Here is a 20935-nt window from a genome sequence, read left to right on the forward strand (position 1 = left end):
ATTACTGTATCACTGCTTTTCGATACTTCTTAAGAATGGAGTGGTGGAGATACAGAGGGGAGTGATTAAAAGCAAATTAGAAGCATCAGCATGCATAGTGTTTCACCGCTAACCGTTCATTGTGGGCCTCAAAAGGCTTTCATCGGCTACTCCCGCGTCTCTGAGGACCCCCGCTGACTAACAAAAAAATTCCAATCTAGTTTATGTTTAATTATTCTCTCTATCTTTCTTTATTAGTACTTCAGACCCAAATGGGACACACACACACACACACTTCCACACTAGCGCACACTCAAAGGAAATTACACTGATTTACATTCATTTTCTAATCCTAATGTGAGACAAATCTCTCTCTCTCACACTCATTCTCTCTCTCACACACTGAAATCCTCTGGCTATATACGCTATTAATCCGAATAATTACCACAGTCACAACAATAATGCCTCATTCTGTAACCACCTCAGTCCAAACCATACACTGTATAAAGACCTAGTCCTCAAAAGTGAAGCCAAAGCAAATAGAGCTCCCCCTGGTGACTGGCTGCAGTATAGGTCATAAGCTCCACCCCCTCCATGTTAGTGGATGGGACTCGAGCCAAACTAAAACACTTAAAGTACACGATAAATCATTTTTTTTCAAGGATGGTTTCTGTCATTTTAGGAATATAATGTTGACGCATGTTCAAGTGTCACATTTTTGTTTAAGTTTCGTTTTAGTTAGTTATGTGACGCTATAGAAACAGGACGTGACATAATGGCGACTACCAGTTGCCATGCCAACCGCTCCGTAGAGCGGGTCCTGTGGGACCGTGTGAGAAAAAATTTATAAAAACAAGTACCGCGTATAATTCAACATTTGATTGTAACCGGTGGAGGCAGAGCAGAGCGTAGTATTAATCAAACAAAAATGCGACCTAACCACACTGGAGGAAGTGTGGTCAGGTCATCCATATCGCGGCTCAACCATTGGGGCTCAACGTGGCGCCACTCTCGGACCGCACTGCGCAGACTCTGACTCCAAGCTCACAAGATGGCGGCGCCCGTATCCCCGGGAAAGTAGCATCAGTTTGGCCGATGCGAGAAAGTGGCGACACATTGTCCATATTTATACAATCTTTACATATATTAGCTGCCTTGTAGACAGTTAAGTTGGAAACTCTGATCAGAATTATAATTATAATTGGAGAAATATTATCCATGTTAATGTCGCCAATGAGATTATAAGATGTCCACGAAGAACAAGCAAACTTTTCTACCATTACTGCCTTTTAACTTTCATCAGTATTGTTCTATATAGGTCTAATTCAATCAAATGGCAAAATAACACGTTGTATTATTCAGCATATAAGTTTCCATTCTCCTCTGTTTTGTATTGTGCAGAAAGGGTTGATACCAAATATGTCTATCCGGACAAACGAAACAACAAGCTTTATTCTCTAATTTAAGAAGACTACAATATTCTTCAGAGTAGTTACAACCTACAGCAGCTCTGTGAGGCAGTGCTTAAATGCTGACATGGTCATAATGTCAATGCTAAGATGCTAATGTCTAGCAGGTGTAGTGTTTACGAGGTGTAGTTCACCATCTTTTATTAGTACGATAAAATTAGCTTGAAATTAAAGAATTAAGAGCAAATTACTGCAGATGCCCTTAGGTTTGCAGGTATTTGGTCATAAAATAAAGTATAATACACATTTAAATTTGACCCAATGAGAAAAAAACATGTATTTGCAAAACTTATAACAATTAAACCTGACGGAAGCATGAATTTGTGAACCAAATTTAAACCATATTTCCTGGCAGCTTTACTGCATCACTAGGGCAAAGGTAAGGGGATCCACAAAATTATTCATGATCTGCATACCAGGTATTGATACCACATGTCAAAGCAACCCAAAGAACCAACTGACCAGCTGACATTACTGAATATATTAATAGTTCTCTTAGGTTGTAGTTGCAGCAGTGACAGCTATAGTAGCAGCAGTATCCTCGAAACTATGAAAATATAAAAACACTGTGACAGCTTGTACACCGTCAGCTCTCTGCCAAGCTCTGTCTCTCTGGGGATTTGGCTGCAGTTTTGAAACATTTGTGTCAAACTCAAAATTGTGACAAAGGAAGTGCATATTTCAGGCATCAAGGCAGTCACAAGGACAAAACCCTGGGATGCCCGGCGAGATCAGTGTCAGCCGCCGAGTTGTAGCCTGAGTCTATGAAAGCTAGACAGCGTCTCAACTGTTACCTCCTGCTCCCTGTGTGATGCTGATGGCACAGAGTGAAACATCTTACCCTGCTGAGCTCCAAAATGTGTCTACCAACAGCACATACATGTATCACTGCGTCTTTAATGAGATCTTATAGCCGAGGGCCTTACAAAAAGACTTGTGACATGTGTTTTAAATACAACTTTTCAAGAAAGTTGAGGGAACAAAGGGACAAAAACAGTTCCTGAATCATAAAGCACAGAGGCAGCCAGGCACACAGGTGATCTCCAGGACTGAAAAATTAAATAACTAATGCGTCAAGAGCCAACAACTGCAGTTGCCCAAATATCCACTTGGGGTCTGGCTCCAGAATTGAGTCAATCCCCATAGACTTCCATGTTAAAATGCACAACTTCACAGCGGAGATAGCAGCCTGGTACAAATAAGATTAAGTCTCTTTAACTAATTTCCATAATTTTAAGTGTTTAAATCATAGACTGTATAAAGATGGATTTCCGAACTGCTCCTCAAAAGTGAAACCAAAGCTCCACCTCCTCCATGTTAGTGGGTGAGACTTGGGCCAAACTAAAACACTAAAATATATGTCAAATAACTTTTCAAGGATGGTTTCTGTCATTTTAGGTAGGTAATACACTGGCTGGGGCGGCACAGTGGAGAGGTGGTTAGCACTGATGCCTCACAGTGAGAAGGTCCTGGGTTCGAATCCATCAGCCGACTGGGCCTTTTTGTGTGGAGTTTGCATGTTCTCCCTGTGTCTGCGTGGGTTCTCTCCGGGTACTTCGGCTTCCTCCCACCATCCAAAGACATGCTAGTTAGGTTAACTGGTGATTCTAAATTGGCCGGTGTGAATGTGAGTGTGAATGGTTGTCTGTCTCTCCGTGTTAACCCTGCGATAGACTGGCGACCTGTCCAGGGTGTACCCCGCCTTTCGCCCGATGACAGCTGGGATAAGCTCCAGCGGACCCCACGACCCTTCACAGGAATGAGCGGTTACAGAAAATGAATGACTGAATACACTGCCTGGCCCAAAAAAAAATCGCCAAAAAAAAGAATTAGCTTTGATTACAGCACGTATTCGCTGTGGCATTGGTTCGATAAGCTTCTGCAAAGTCACAAGATTTATTTCCATCCAGTGCTGCACCAAGATCTTGTATTGATGATGGGAGAGTCTGACCACTGGCATTGTCATCTTGGAATATGCCCGTGCCATCAGGGAAGAAAAAAATCCATTGATGGAATAACCTGGTCATTCAGTACATTCAGGTAGTCAGCTGACCTCATTCTTTGGGCACATAATGTTGCTGAACCGAGACCTGACCAACTGCAGCAACCCCAGATCATAGCACTGCCCCCACAGGCTTGTACAGTAGACACGAGGCATGATGGGTCATCGATATCGCGGCTCCGTGTGGCTCCACTCTCAGACCTTACTGTGCAGACTCTGGCTCCAAACTCCAAAAGATGGCACTGCCCCTATCCCCGGGGAAAATATGCAAGGAAGTGGCGACACATTGTCCATATTTATACAATCTATGGTTTAAATTATATTAAGGCTTAAAGTTAAGCTTTACTTATACTCCTGCAACCTACATAGTACAACATGGAGCCCACGCTGTAGGGAACTATTCTATGGGAAAGCATTTATACTGGTATGTTGGCATTTGAATTACCACTAAAACGTCAGGCGGCAACTAGTCAGCTGTGTTAATAAATGCATCGAAACCACTGCAGCATAGAGAAGACATCTGAGTAGATGATGTGTAGGAGGCTGAGCAAAGTAGAATTTCTGTGCCTGTCTGGCTACTGAGACACGTGAACAAGGAAATGCATTTCGGACCAATCACAGCTCACTGCGGCACATCAGGGTACGGTGCAGGGTTCAGAGCTACGTTGGAGCTACAGCACTGAAGTGACTATAAATTAAGATTCATGCATAAATAAGGGTGTGGCTGCTTTAAGGTGGCAGGTGGGTGTCGTCACAAGCTGCTGGCTGCCTACCTAGCTGACACCAACCCGCCTATCTCAGCTCCCCTCACGCTCCTTTTATGGCTATTTTTGAGTTAGCCAAGAATTAGGTGGAGACAGGGATGGTGATGGTCAGTGCCACCCACTTTGACCTTCAAAAACTCAAAAAACCTCTTGGTGACATCACTAAGGGTTTATCCTTTTTAATATACAGTCTAATCAACCAGGACGCGTGATATTATAGAGGTTAAATACGTCTAATTTTTCTTTTCTAATTACCTCGCTGTATCGGCAGTTGATTCATAGTAAATGTTGCTGGTCCAGCTCTGAGTAGGTGGGTGAATATTAAATATGTATCTTAGTAAAAAAGCTGATAATGCATGACGGGACAGAGGAAGCACTCTGTGCATTACAGTGCAGCTTTTGCTTAACCACAATAAATGCATGTGAGGAGAGTGCATTAAGATCCTGAGTGTCTGGCAAGACATTCAGAAACAAACTGTAAATTCAGCCTATACACACACATGTAAAGGCGCAGATGGCATAAAAGGAAGTAACTAATGAACTAAATTTTTTTGTTTCACTCCACATAACTTCCTAAAATGCAGTGTTCTGCTGCTTAATATATACTTGTAATACTAGGTTGCCCTTCAGAGACGTCCCCGCAGACAGCCTGGTGTTTAAATTTAGCATCTGACAAGTTTTTACATATAATGACTATGATTTCGCTGCAGACTCAACCTGTGTCAACAAAACACAATACGGGCTGTCATCTGAAGTGCTCATTGTATCATCAGCCAGTTTTAGATCTAAATAAATAAATAAACTTCCTCAAGCACTTCCCCGACAGTTTGCGATTCCCTTTGAACGTGCCCTTCAAGCGCTGCTCAATGACAGATTGATTAAAAGCATGATTAGGAAGAAGAAAGACGCCAAAATGCTCTGCAACGGTAAACATTAAACAAAGTCCCGGAAAAAAAAAGGATTCAACACTCACCTTCCACAGTCTCTCCACCCGAGACAACTTGCGAGTTTTCATTGTGAGGGAGAGGCAGCATATGCCAGTGTTAGAAAGAGAAGGAGAGATGGTGAGTAATGACCTGGTCATAAAAGAGACACACCTCAGCTCTCAGAGACAATAAGCCCAGAGTCAGCATCTCAGCACTAAGTTCCACACTGCAAGTATTAAATCGAAGTGTGTGCCCTCATGGTTGTGTAGTGCGCGTGTGTGTGCGCGTGTTGGCATGGGCTTTTTCTAGCTGAAACACTGCCCTCCATCCTCAAGAAAAGCTCACGTCATCAAGGATACCCCAGAACGCCAACGAGAACCCGACACCTCTGCGGAACACCAGAGGAGATCCCGTCAGATCGGATCAGCGCTGCTGATGGGTGCACACAACCCCCAGAGGAGAGTGAGGGATGAAGCCGGAGCCCTCGGCCCCTTCACAACAATCAGCACTGAACCACTTACCTGGGCCATTAGCTGCATCTTGCCGTTCAGCACAGATCAGCATTACACACCGCACACAGAGCTGGGCCACATTATGGCGCTTTTTACCCAGAGTTGTTTATCCTGACTCCCCTCTACTTTTCTCCCTGGAGCAATTTACCCACAATACCACCTTTCGGGAGTGATAAAAGTGCTACTCACACAGCTGGAGGCTGTGATTTCTTGATGTTTTGGGAGCTCAAACGAGCAAAGACGTTGCCCCAGTAAAGCTAATACCAGTAAGGTGTCACAAAGAGCACGTACTACCTGTGCAGAAATGCGAAAAACAGCTTCTAATGTGACAGCTGCTGGGTTGTCTCCCCGATAAGTTTCTGTTTCTCTTGAATGATTAAAAAACAAAGCAGGCAGAAAAGGCATGCAATCATTCAAAGAAGCACTAATTAATTTATTTTACTGCCTTAGGGTTGTATGCTAAAAAACTGTTCCAGTTTACATCTGCTTTGAAGGATTTTTGAAGGACTGTTTTGGATATAGGCTAGACATTTGCATGAAAAATGTGCAGCTAGTGAGGTGGTGGTGACCTTTAAACACAAAACTCTAATCAGTTCTTCCTTAAGTCAAAGTGGATGCTTGAGCCAAAATTGAAGACCTCAAGATATCTGAGATATCGCTTGGAAGCCAGCCAACATTTGAAAGGTTGGTCTGATTATGGAAACTGATGGTGCCCCATCAAAAATCTGGACCAGTCAAATATTTTGGATGGGCTTTGTGACTGACAGAAGTCTAACAAAGTCATACAGGCCTTCTGATCAGTTACATGACCATCCCAATGTGTGCAATGGTATATTTATTTCTTCATCAGTTGAAACTTGCCCCATAATGAAATCTAAATGGTGCGTTACCAGAACACATGATGCATATGGCCAGAACTGCTCCTGCAGTGGAGGCATTCAAATGTGCTTTGGGTAATGCGAAAGATTTCACTTGTAGTATCAAACCCAGTGAAAATGGGAATTTTTTTCCCCATATCCTGAAAGTATTTCCAAATGATCTGGAATGAAAAAGCACTATACAGTTGACCTTTTAATATTCAGTATCGGATGATCCAAGTCCTGATCCAGTGTTATATAAACATAATTTTTCCTTGGAGATTAATAAAGGCTGTTCTTATCGTACGTGTTTTCTCCTAGATCACCGTGTGACTGGATTTAGTCCAATAAAAATAAGCTAATGTCTCTCTCTGTAATATTTTTTGCACCGACGTTGTCTCCAGGAAACTTTTCTCTTCTTTTAAACACGGCGTTCAGTGATTGTTCTTGATAGTAAAGTTCTTCCACATAGCAGACATTTTAGTCACATGATTTTGGTTTATCTTCTTCGATTTTTGGCAGCTTTGATGCTACCCGACTGCCACTAAAACAAAAGAAGAAGAAGACATTATGACTCTACAGGGATGAGGTTTTGGTTTATGGCAGTAAATAACTACAAAAGATCAGGCTTGGCTAAATCCTACTACTGATACAATTATTTTAAAAATGCCTGGATCGGCATCGATACCCATCAGGACATCCCTAGTTACAGATTCACAACTTTAATTTGAGGATATTGGCATCCAAATTGGAGAAAAGGTGCAGGCATTACCACCACTATTATACAGAGTCACCTATTTACAGGGACTCAAAAATGACTGGACACTTTTCGTGGGCAGACATGGGATATTACTTTATCAGTTAAGCAGGTAAAAGATCTGGGCTTGGTTCCAGTTGTGCCATTTGCATTTAGAAACGGTTGCTGTGAACCCAGAACATTCAAATGAGCTCTTAATGCAAGAAAAACAAAACAAATCCATCAGAGCGATAGCAGGGACATTAGGAGCGGCCGAATCAATAGTTTGGTACATTCAAAGAGAAAAAAAAAAAACACACTGGTGAGATCGGCACCAGTACAAAAGCCTGAATGTCCACATCAAAGAAGAGAAGAAAAACACACTATAACAGCAAGACAAGTGAAGAGCACTCTCCAGGAGAGTGTCCAAGAGTGCTGGGAAAAGGACTTCAGAAGAGCAAATACACAGGGTTCACTTCAAGATGCAAACCATTCATAAACCTCAAAAACAGAAAGGCCAGATTAGACTTGACCAAAAAAAAAAACAAATAAAAAACCATGAAAAATAGGGAACTGTGTGTGAAAATTGGTGTAATTCCCACATCTTCCTACAATTTAGATGTGAATAACCTATGATTACAGCTGCACTTTAAGCCCATATTCACCGAGTAATTTGAATATATTTTGGTAAACAGCTAAAATACCTAAAAATGTCTCGGTCCAAACACATATGGATATACACAGTTTAATAATAAACTTTAAAAACCAACATTATCCACATGCAACAATGGAGAAGAGCAAAAAAGGAACAGCTGAAGGACACACAGTCAGACAGAGCTGATAAGGTGTGCATGTTTGCCTCAACACATAAGCCACAATGTCAGCGCAGCGTGATGCCTTCCTAAACACGTCCAGCAATAAAGACTGTATTCCCATGATGCAACAGCCAATCTGGTGAGGGGAGTATAAACATCAATCATCACGGTTCAGCTTTCCTGTCTTCGGTGGGGTACGATTTGACAGGCTGCCAGCTCCAGAATAGCGAATCACTCAATAGAGCTCCCCGTCTTCTCTCTCCACCTCCGCTACACCAAACAATCATTATCTCCCCCATCTCTGTTCTGCTCCATGTGAGCTCCACACCGAACATCATCACAGAATTCAGAGCTCGGCTCCCAGCTCAGGGAAAAGCAATCTTCTTCCCCCGTCCCCTGTGCTCCAGGTCTCATTCAGACTCCTGACTTAGAGGAACAGCAGAAAAATATTGACTGGAGATGATGATGTACACGCAGCGAAAGCTCCGCAAAACAGAACGTGCCCGGCAGAAAAGGGCTCTCCACAGTGACAATGACCTGCACACAAGAGGTAAACCTCGCAGGTACACACACTATCACACACTGCCATTTTGGAAGATGAGGCAAACAACTCAGTGCAGACGAACAAGCCACAAACCCACCGTCATGGCTGGAGGGGCTCAAACTTCTCTCTCCTCCCGCTCCTCTCCAGACTAGAATGCAGACAAAGGTCTGGCAAGGATGCAACAAGAAAACCTAACTCATGTGTTATTCATCAGAAGACTAAACCAGAGCCTGGAGGCAGGAGAGGACCCACTTAGCTGTGGAATCATTCTGTGAGTGAGTGAACCAACACACCTTCATCACAGCAGACATTTTGACTCGTAACACAGGTGTAGTTAACTTTAACGGCGGCTTTTTAGAGCTCTGTGGTCGTTGCTTTAATGATATGGATAGCTGGCACGCTAAATGCACCTTGTTATGGGTAAATAAACCTGTGCTTTTAATGCGGTGAATTCAGATGATAATCAGATTAAAAACGTCGCAATCTACAAAACCTCAAACAGATCAGACGAGTCCAATCATGAGGGAATTTGAATCGGATCGAGTGGAGAAGTGTAAACCTTCAATAACCCGCTCAAAAGGCAAAATATTAACGCCTCATAGCCAAGTAAACACTTCACCTGGCTGTTTCTCTCACCAGTGCCAATGTGGAAATGTTTGCCTCACGTGGGGTAAATATAAAGTGATGCCAGTTTCCAGGAAGGACTGAAATGTGACACCGCTCTCTTCAGCTGCAGGAGGCACCGTGTCACACCTATCGCCTGATTCTTTGCAGTGTTTTTCACGCAAAAAAGTTATAATTTAATGAAATAAAAGTATGTTGCGGTCACTCAGGTTATAACACGTGTAAGATAAATGAATAAGAATATAAAAGTTGGACTATTATATACTATAATAAGAGCTGGTTCACAATGACAGCACTAATCTGTTGATGTTGAGCAAGTGTAATGTTTAAAATGCCTACCTACTGAGTCTGACATGAATGCCAATGATGTTGGAGGCATTTCATAAACCAAACTATTAGATACTAATGTGTATGTAAGTTTACAAATTCAGGGAATCTCTAAAGATATTACAAGCCGGACTCCTACAGGTGGATTCTTATGTGTGAGGATTGTCTATGGTGACAAACAACTAGACTGATCTGACTGGTTGAAGTTAGCCCACGACACACGGTGAAAGACAGATGGTTCAGTCAATCACCTGCCAGCTATGTTTTCAAAGTGCCTGGCCTCTTTCCAGACAGCTCCCAATGCTGATTTCGTCTTAGACGGTTCTGTGTAAATCATCGGGCGCGTCAGGCTAGCATCCATCCCCTTTCACGTCTTCTTCCATCAATCAGTGCAGATGTTTCAGTCTGGACCAAAAGTGCTGACCAACAAAGCCATCTATAAAGCATTTGCAGGCACGCTGCCAACCCTTTGGGTCTCAGTCTCTAATGCCATTTCTTTTTGCGGTTGATGTCGGGGGTTTGGCAGCAATATGGAGTATTAAATTATTCATAAAACTGCAAATAAACGTGGACTTTCATGCGCGTCATCTGGGTCATTAAAGCCTGTTTTGTTGTTGCTGCACAGCTTCTAAAACCGAGTTTCTGTGCATGGAAGCGACTACACAAAACAGGCTGTAGTGTAAACACTTGAGCCATTTGTCCACCCATCCGTCCACAGAGGCAATGAGGGCATCGGTGCAGACACAAAGAAGTGATAATCTAGCTAACTGAAACAGTCGCTGCATCAGGGCAGAGATTTAAACATCAGCGGGCATCTCTATTTCTCTGCGGCGACAGCACAGCCACAAATGTTTAAAGCCTGACTTGTTGCTCGTGTTGTTGCCTCCCTCCAGGATTTACTACTCTGTAATACGACCCTGTTGACTTTGCTTTTATTTTCAAAGGCTGCGCGCGCGTGTGTGCGTCTATATGCCTGTTAAATGACGCGCTTGTGGTGCGTGCGTGTGCCTCTCTGGGGTGTGTCGCTGCTGTATCATGGCGGGGTCGATAAGAGAATCTGCCCGTGTGACACAACGGATTACTGCTGCCTGGTCTCAGCCCAGAAAAAGACTGTGAGAGGACTCGGGAGAAATTGCAGCTCCGCTCTGCTGCTCTAATTCCAGCTGACAGGAATGTTGTAGGAGAAATTTCCTTCACTTGCTTTAAATTTCTGCCTTTCTTTTCTTTTTTGACTCACATTAGCATGACGCACTGCTGAAACGTTACAGGAGATGAGAGTCTCAGTTTTTAGCGTAAACAGGAGAAGGGTCTGGGCGCTTTGGCTCAGAGACACTCGGGCACGACACGTTGCAGCTGCAGGACCGATCGACCGCTGGCAGCTCAAAGACACCTGTTACCCTCTAGTTTCTCTACACGCCCGATATGATAATTTGATCTTTCCCCCTCTTGGATTAAATGTCGTAATTAAGCAATGCCGCTGATGAGTCTGCCAGAAAAAGGTCTTTAACTGTGTCTACAGGTCAGAGCAATCCCTCAGCGTGGCGGATGTTGCTAGGTGACCGCATAACCTTTCCAATCCTTGTGAGAGGTGACATTATCGTCCTCTTCTTGGATCGAGATGAGGCATTTTCAGCCGTGCCAGCTGGTTGACTTTAGTTACAGAAGCTGGGCGTAATAACAACTCCTGTTGCTGTCTGTCTTTTGGTACAGGCGCTTTGTTACATTACTACATAAATATGATGTGTTTAGAAGTGAAGCCTGAGCTGCTGTACTGTATATTGATGCCTAGAATATACACTGTATAGCTGGTGCATTCACTGGAACACAACAGTCTCTAGTGGCCAAACAGGAGCAGTGCATGGACAACCTCTAAAAATGGCCTCTTGCATCTAAAACGTCAGTGAAATGACACAGTACCTGCCGTATAAAAGCTGTTATTTCAACAAACAGTAGAATGGAGGGAACTTATGTGTTAAGTAAAGAAAAAAAACTCCCCTCCCTCAGTAGAAGCAGCACTGGCGCTTATCAGCAGCTTATAAAGCTAATCTTTTAACAGAAAACACTGCCTGGAGTTATAAATAAAAAGCAGAGACGCGAACGCAGAGAGAGGAGAAAATCTGAGTCAAGACGGGTTAAAAGACGGCTATATTTAGCTGCATGAAGTTCCTAAAAGCGACGGAAATTTTTAAGATCCATAGTGAAGTTACATCTGTGGAGTGTGTTAATCTCCGGCGATGAGAAGCGAGGGGACGTGACTGCCATCATGAAGCTGAAGATCACAGATGAAGGCTGACAAAAGGAGGGAATTTTTTACTTTTTTTTTTTTTTTTTACCCCTAACTGCATCAATATTTAATCGGCTGAATTTCAACCAGTGAAATGAAACAAAGCGAGGGGGGGGGATTTAAAATTTGATGTGAATAAAACCGATGGAGGCTTAATGGCAGCTGATGAAGAGTTTGTTGCCTCATATACACTATTATCGTCAGAGCAGGAAAATCTACTCCAGCAGACTGAAGCTTGGCATCTTTGGGTTGTAATAAGGCTTCTGTATTTAAACACTGACTAATGCCCGCTGTCAGCTTGTGTAATAATACAGTAAATCATCGAGAGGAAGAGCGACAGTCAAACAGTGAGGCAGCAGCCTGCTGACGTGCCACTGACAGGTCCGTGGAGGTGGTGGTGGTGGTGGGGGCGGCGTGGTGAGGGATGATCGATGGCGTGTCAACAGAGTGTAGAGGTTCTGGGTGGGGGGGCGGATGACCTGTTGAGATGTCCTCCGGGAACAGAGGAGCAAGTTGGAAAAATGCAGGCTGATAATGAATAAATCTGTCAGCCGCAAACGAGAACGCAGGCTGGAATTCGTTAAAGGGGGAATGAATGCAAAGAAAGCGTTATCGTGGTGCGTTTCATGACACGGGAAGAGGATGTTCAGTGTGCAATCTGGGAGCTGCGTCATCTCCAGATGGCAGTCAGAGCCACCGGCGAGCAGCAGTCAGTGTATGTGTGTGCGTGTGTGTGTTTTCCCACTGCTTACAGCCTCACCCTCTCCACCTTTGCAACCATGGCAACGTCGAGCAAGAGGTCCTGCTGTGGATGCTTTGTTGTCCTGAGGGGAGGAGCTGCACTGGGTGACAGCATGTTTGCCTTGTGTGCCCTTTACAGCATACACGGTTTAAATGCTCAGCAGCCATACACTGAGTAGTTGCTACTGTCGTTTGTTTAATTTGTTGAATCCTGATTTTGTTTTACCTTATTTTTACAATTATTTCATGGAGATAACATTTGAAAGCAACAAATGACCACATTTCATGTTTATGTTATCACAGCCTCTGCGGTTCCTTCAACTCTGCAGTTGACTTCAGTGATTTTGCTCAATCTTACAGTACCACTTTCATTCCTCGCGAAACAGCTCTAAAAAGCCTCCGCGCACGTCCTGCTTGGCACCAAACCGTGCAGATGGTGAACAAATGGAGCATTTAGCAGCTAGAGAACCAGATATTTCCCCCAAGAGTAACTGGTGATCAAAATCACAGCTAAAATGAGATAGAATATTGGACAAATATCCATTAATTCAGGTTTGAGAACCGACGGCACGTAGTTTTGTAAGATAAGACGAGGCAAGATATTAATTTTGTCAGGCAAGGTACTGTATCTATGTCTCCACAGTATCCCTCACCAATATACAACGTATAAACTGTCCAAATTAGAGCGTCACATTGGGTCCATTAAGCCCACATCCCTAATCTGCACATCCGGCTTTCTGCGCCGTAGAAAGAGGGAGTTGTCTCAGGACACATGGTCGTCTTGGAAAACCATTTACTGCCTTCAGTAAGCAGTCATCACCTGCAGCATCCAGCCAGGCCTGCTGCAGAGATAATGAGGACAGCCTATCACATCTCACTGCTCTCTTTCTTTTATCCGGCTGCTCTTGTTGAGCTCCGTCTGGCTGATTTATCTGAGCTCTGGACCTCAAAGGAAGCACAGAGCTAAACTAAGACTTGGGAACCGGGCCAAACTTTCTTACTCGGATCTGGAGTATTTCAGAGCAGAAAGCACAGTTAAGTGCACATGAGGATAAGCAGCGAGTCGGTGTGTGTGTATGTGTGTGTGTGTGTGAGAGAGAGAGAGAGAGAGAGCCTTGGGCAGTCTTATCCAAAGTGAATTAAATTCTACATTTAAGGCACACAGACAGGAAGATTTATGATTCACTTCTTTTGAGCTGCAAATTCCTGAGAACCAAAAACTGGATCACAAAATAAACTGCGTGTGCATTGAATTCATCTCGGATCAGGTACAATTCTCCTGACATGCAAATTAATTAAAAGACGACAGGTATGACTGTACTTTCACGGTTCATCACTATAGCCTAAAATACAAATGTTACGCTACAAAAACACTACTGTGATTTCTAAAGAGAGCACTTAGTTGTTTGTGTTTGTCCCCAGAGACGTGGACTGTTTTATAGCTGCTTCTTTGCCACCGTTTTTCCTCAAGAAGAAACATCGAACTGTCTTTGTGTTACACGGGCGCCGTTAAAAGCTAAGTAAAGGTATGTTGCGCAAACATGTCGACTGGACAATGTAGAAGAAGAGCTCTGCATTTTGCTGCGTGCACGTTCTCAGAGAAGGAAACTGACTAAAAGAAAACCTTGGACAACCGGCTCTTCTATGTGCCTGTTACACAAAATCAAAACCTGAAACCTTTTCATTTCATATCCTAGTTACATGAAAAGTGGCATTAATGTTCCTACAGCTAAATTTTAAAACACTTAAGACCAAACCCAAACACATTCAAACATGACTTGAGTAGAAGGGAGTAGAAGTATGTACTTTAAACTCAATTTCCCTGATGTTCCAACAACTTATCTATCAAAATACACAAAAATAATTAACCATGTCAGTCATCTGGATTGGCTTCTCTTCATTAACCTCTACGAAATGTGGCAGACATCCATGTTTTGTCTGTAACCCAAACACTCCTGTGGTGCTCTTTCAGCACCACGGACAGCACCAGAGGACAGACAGACAGACACACAAAGCACAGTACTGGCCTCGTTTTTATATAGCGCCTTTCTACCTATTGGTACACAAAGCACTTTACAGTCACAGACGCATCTACCCATTCACTCACACGAGCACACACACATTCACACACCAGTGCCACGCACTGGGAGCAACTGGGGGGGTTTCAGTGTCTTGCTCAAGGACACTTCGGCATGTGGCACATTCAAACCCTCTGGTTCGTGGACAACCCGCTCTACCTACTGAGCCGCAGCCGCCCACAGTGAATCCCAGCAGACTGTCGATTTTCTCATCACTGTCATCGTCTGTCGATGCGGTTGCCATGTGACTGTGGACGCTTCAAAGAACTAAAGATAAATTTCTGGGGAAAAGCAGCACTTCTGATTGACTTCTAATTGTGATACACGGCGCCAAATGCTCTGGAAATTTGCTTGAGGGAGGAAAGAGTGATTTAGTTTAATTATTATCAGTAAAATGTTTAGCTTGTTTAAAAAAGCTGACAGGGAATAAGTCCAAGAAACACACAGTCTTCTTTAGCAGAGACTGTTTCTATCGCTGAATCTTAGGATGCACAACTCCTTAAAACGGACAACGAGGAGCTGCACTTTGAGATTAAGGACTGGACATTAAGGGGTATTTGATATGGGCAAAAGTGGTCAAACATAATCATAAACATCGCATCTTTTGAATCTTTGACCCTAAGAGTGGAGAATTTTCAGAGAAATCTGTTGGCCCCAGCTTGTATTGAATGCAAAGATATGTTCTGTTATCTGTTCTTCGGTGGTTTACAGTAAGGTTTTGTCTTATTCAGGTCTTGACGATGGAAAGTTTATTTAAATATATGCATAGCTTTACCAAAAACAAGGGGCAATCAACCACTTCAGAGAGAATGTCTTGAGGAAAGGTTGGGTGTGCATGCTAGACGGAAAAAAATAAGAGTGCGAATAACTCGATATAGTGGCTGAGCCCCCTGCAGAGTTACCAATCATCTTCCATTATCACCGAGCACGACGCAAACAAAGAGAAACATTTACAGTTTGCGGCTGTTGTCTGTCCACAAAGGAGAAGGCTTCACCGCCACCGTATTGTCAGAATGTCGCCACATTTCACCTTTATATACGACAGTTAATTAGGCATGCTGATGGGTTTCCATTTGCAGTAAACGGCAGTGAGGAGGAGAAACAACCGCAGCTGATATTTCTCCAAGTGGCTCAAACTCTACCACGGAATACTGATGCAAACCCGGCGCGAAACAATCTCGCAGTGCGCACACCTCTCCGACATGCAATGCCTGCATTTTGCGAGCTCATGGGCTCAGATGAGCACCGCAATAAAAAAATTACACAGCTGTATGTTTCCAATGTTATTCATGAACTTGCACTGCAAAAAAAAATAAAAAAGAAACCTGCTGCATCTGGAAGTGTGAGATTTTACAAACAGGCTGGGAAAATATGCAGGTGAATATCAGGATGAATGAAATAACCCCTGCAAAATAAATGAGAACAACAATATCACATTCAAACTTTTCCTGAAGAGGGAGGGTTGGGAAATAGCACTCGGCGAAATGGCCTCCCCATCTCCTGAGGAAAAAGGCAATTTCATGCTCCAGCACGACTCGGGTGGACATGGGGACGAAAGGTGACCTCAAGGTTAACAGTGTAAACCCGAGAAATGTGTTGGAAACGCAGCAGCGCAATAACAGCTCCGGACCGAAGTGAAATCCTGAGATTGTTAAAGAAAATCACGATTTCAGACTTCCAGGCTATAGCAAGTGTCTTATAAAGTGTGCATATGGGATCTCAGAGGAAACAAGGCAATGGTGTCTTGGCCTTGTGTAGCCCACTAGTGTTGTTGACAGCGCAGGCGGTGTCAGCGTTCAGCCTGTTGCCAGCCCTGATTCCTGATGTGACAAGACCTAAATAATTCAGAGGAGCATCACACGCGCCTTCGCTGTAGGTTTGAAAGGGTGTCACTGGCAAACAGGCAGCACAAGTCTTAGCACGTCACCTTATCAAGCCCTCATACGGATCAGATGTGCACGCATTTCATTTCGCTTGCTGATTTCTGGTCTTTGGTTCAGTGTCTTGGAGAAAACTACAAGAAGAAACCAGTAAAATAAATGCCAGAACTGTTTGGGTAACAAGATGAAGAGCTCTGCATTTTACCCCAAGCACGTTTTCTGAGAAGACCTGGTCAACCTGCTCTTCTCTCTGTTTTTGTTGTATGTGCCTGCTGTACAAAATCCAAACCTGAAAGCTTTTTTATTTCATATCCTTAAAAAAAAAAAAATGCTTTAAAGCACAATTTAAAAACACTAAAGACCAAACCCAAACCCAATCCAGCCGGAGTGAGCAGAAGGGCCAGAAGCGTGTACTTTAAACTAGATTTCCTACATGTTCCAACAACTTATTTATCAAAATACACAAAAAAATGGCAATGGCAGTCTTCTAGACTGGTGTTCAGTGTTAACACTTGTCTGAGAGGACTATTTTCTTTTCATTAACCTCTAAGAAATACAGCAGACATCCATGTTTTGTCTGTAACCCAAACACTCCTGTGGTGATCTTTCAGCACCACGGACAGCACCAGAGGACAGACAGACACAAAGCACATTGAATCCCAGCAGACTGTTGATTTTCTCATCACTGTCATCATCTGTTGACGTGGATGCTTCAAAGAACTAAGCAAAAAAAATACAAAAATGCCATTTTCCACCTTCAGTTTCATGTTTAACAAGCACCAGAGACGGTGATCACATCAGCTTTCACAGGCCTTCTTGGATTATTATCCGTCAGTATAGAAACAAAATGGCAACACAGTCACAGACAGTAATTGAGGTAAGAGTGCAGCTATCATAGAATAAAAAACAAGCTTTTAAAAGTTTCTTGAACAGTCTGTAAAAGTGGAACCAATGAGACAGGGCTTGTTTACAGCATAGATTCACAGGCAGGTTTGTGACTGTGTGTGTGTGTCTATAAGTGCAAGCGTGTTTGCGTCTGAATGTATCTGGAGAAGATTGATCTAATTAACATATTTGCGGATTTATCACAAGGGGGCATTGTGTTTGGCAAATAAATAACGAGTGTCTTACGTCCTCGTCCTCCCTCGGGCATTTTTTGCGGTACTGGACGTGGGGTCTGCCGTCTGCGAGTTGCTGGGGGGTCTTGGCTGCGTTTTCCTCGTCTGCAACCTGTCCACCGAGAAGGTGGCTGGCCTCAGGTGGGTGCGGAAAGGAATTGGTCGTGTTGATCTTCCCGGTGAATCTCTGGTACAGCGAAGCCATAATATGGGTCCGGTTCAGGTGAAAAACAACTTACAGCATGTCAGAGCCACGAACGTGACTCGTCTGATTCGGGGATCTTTGGAGAATCTATTGGTTGTCTGAGCGCCTCGAAGAGAACCGATGGCAGGCAGCCAGTTTTCACCTCCGGGACGGAGCGACAAGATAAGGTGAAGATAGTTAGCTAGTAAATAAGCATCTATGGATAGTGGATGACTCACAGCCTGAAGTGATAGACCGATATAAAGCTGAATCCTTCGCAGGGATGTCCTTTTAGCCTTCTCCAGGCGCACGGCAGACTGGTGGGCTGTAGGTGTCAATAGTTGCTCTCTTCTGTATTCACAACACGTTGTCTTCCCTCTTCAGTTTCCTGATGCCTCCTCACATCGAGATGGGAAGCGGATGCGCAGAGTTTCCTTCAGATAGCTTATTGGATCCCAGGCAGACGCAGAGTGATTGTCCGGAAAACAAAAGAGCGAGAGATAACGATTCTTTTGTTTGTTTTTTTGCCGGACTGTCCTCACGCATGAAAAGTGAGAAGGACGCAAGAAAGCCCCGATGGTACTCTCCGCAGACGCGCTGTGCATGAGAAGTGACCATGCACCGAGAGAGCAGCTTTACTGTACTGTCATCTCTGCGTGCTGCTTTACGCACAAGCATGCGCCAAAAGAAAAGAAAAAAAATACACAGTTTCACTCGATTATACTTTCATTTAAAAGCTCTGATGAACGACGCCTCTCTCGTGTTTGATTTCACGGGTCGATAAATTGCTTCCCCGATGACTGCGTGTGGTCCCAGGACGGAGCTCGAGTGCCTCTCTGTGGCGCTCTGAATTAGGACAGGCTGGCCACACACCTCTGGACAGGTCCACAGGTCCACTACAGGTGCAAAACAACAAATACCCTCGCGTTTGCTCATATTTTCTCCCCAAATGCCTTGCACGTATCAAACTAACATTTCCATTTCCCCAAAATAACCGAAAATACCCCCAAAGACAGCAAATATTCCTATTTTACCAAGCGAATAAAATGGAAAGGGAAGTCATTTTTGGTATCTATCCAAACAAACTTGCATAAATGTCTCTCCTGCAGCAGCTTAGAGACTCATGCATATTTTGCTTTAAATCCCATTAGACTGTAATGATTCAAAGTGCCTCTTCCTCCCCTCAATTTATGCAGTTTCCCTCCGCCTGCCATACATTTTCAGTCAGTTCACATCCACAAGTGTTATTCAGCTCATAACACTATGAGTGATTTCATGCTTGAAATGCTCACAGAGGCCAGGGCAGAGCAGCTCTCTGGTAAATGCAGAATATTGGTTTATACGCGTTGGAGGGAGGGAAAGGCTCTCGGGTCAGAGTGTAAAAAAATCTCCCCCGTCCCTGTCATGAATGCTACAGGCGAACACACCACAGTCTACTCACAGTGACAGCTCCAACCATCACTCCACCGGGGCTGAGCTGTATTTCTGGGAAATAGGTCATCTTCACAGGGGTACAACTTCAAAGTGGCACTGAAGCGCAGCTCAAAACAGCTCCAAACACATTCTGTTGAATGCCGCCGTTTTTTTGCATCTCCCATTAAGTGAATTCAAGTTCATTTTGCAGTCATTTGCGAAGAGCTATCAAGGTGGACCGGTTCCGGCGGTAGAAATTTTGAACTTCGAACAAAGGGCGAGTTTCAATTAATTTTCTTTTGCAAATGGTGAATCATCTCGAGCTCTGAAAGGACTGCTGCAGGCTCACCGATTCGTGGTTTGAATTATGAATGTTACTTCAATACTAGCGTGTGTATTTGGAATACAGAATATTAAATTCAAAGGTTTGGACGTTCATTTAAAAACAAGGACATAGGACATTACTGCCTCTGCTTTATTTAAGTTGGACCCTCCCGTCCTCATCAATCTGAATCCATTTAAGTGTAAGTGTGATAAATTAATTGAACTTTATTTGACGCTTTTGTGCACACTTTAATTGGAATTTCAGCAGAGACTCGGATTGTGGAATGAACATCTCTGGCCCTCCAGGAGTCGCCCCTTCCACAGCGGCTCGCCCTGGTCCCTGTCATCATTTGTTTCTCTAGTTCATAAATGCCTTGCTTGGTTCTGCCACCCCAGGGAAATAGGTCCGAGTCACTTGACATCCATCCCAGACTCTCTGATAGATGTCTTCCAATCTCCCTCACCTTGTTGGGGAGGTATTGTGAACTGCCTGACTGCTTTAACGCTCCCCTCAGGACCATGCCGGGAGAGCCAGGGCTCAGCTTGACTCCCATATCGCCCTCACACAGATATAGCAGCTGAATGGGGGTTTGCTTTTCCCCTGCTCTCCCAAACACCGCTGCAGTCAAACTGTGCATTATAGGTGGTAAAAAAAACTGGAGAGGCATGTAATAACAGCTATAATGATGATGGTAACTGCAGCATATCTAATGCCCCGCTAGGCAGATGGCTAATGCAGCCAGTACAAGCCAAAACCCACTTCAGGTGTAATGTGGAAAATTCCAATTTCAAGCACATAACAGATGCATTTAAATCCAATTGATATGATGCACTTCTGTGAACTTTATGTTGCTATGGGTGATGCCTTTATGAGACTCTTCTATGCAATAAACTCCCTTGAGTGGGTTTAATTCTAATTCCTGAGAGGGATCAATACACCACCATTACCAGAAAATGTACTAACTGAATGAACAGATGTTATTTTATTATAAGAGGACCAGAGGGAAGTCATTAGTTTTCTCCTCATTGTTGAAATGAAATAAGTGATCACGCGCTCCACCGAGAGCTGGGATACTCTGAGACAGGCTGCAGATAAAATCCCACACCACCATCAAATAGTATTCGCAAGAAAGCTTGGAGTGGAACCAGGAATCTGAGAAACAGAAATTGAAAGCAAACCGTAGTCTTTTTATAATTGTTCCAAACCAGGCTTTTTAATGTTTGTTCTTTTCTGCTTTGGCTTTTCAAATTTGCACTAAGTATATTTATTTATTTGTGTGCGACAGCAGAGCTTAGCTCGGCTCAGTATCACAGTGCAGTCATACATAATTCACGGGATCCTATAAAGGATACTGTAA

General features: G+C 43.6%; 1 protein-coding gene across 1 annotated transcript in view; it reads right to left on the reverse strand.

Moving 5' to 3' along the window:
• LOC311489985 (A-type potassium channel modulatory protein DPP6-like) overlaps nt 1-17904 on the reverse strand; it is a gene marked incomplete at its 3' end in the record, with an annotated part of 64090 nt that extends 46186 nt beyond the window's left edge. Inside the window, exon 1 of the mRNA XM_084547310.1 lies at nt 17670-17904. Coding sequence (XP_084403436.1) covers nt 17670-17861 — 192 coding nt within the window. The 5' untranslated portion in view covers nt 17862-17904. The remainder of the gene's footprint in view (nt 1-17669) is intronic.
• Nucleotides 17905-20935: the final 3031 nt, after the last annotated feature.

The sequence above is a fragment of the Chelon labrosus genome, assembly GCF_963514085.1.
Source record: "Chelon labrosus genome assembly, chromosome: 6".
Classification (NCBI taxonomy): domain Eukaryota; kingdom Metazoa; phylum Chordata; class Actinopteri; order Mugiliformes; family Mugilidae; genus Chelon; species Chelon labrosus.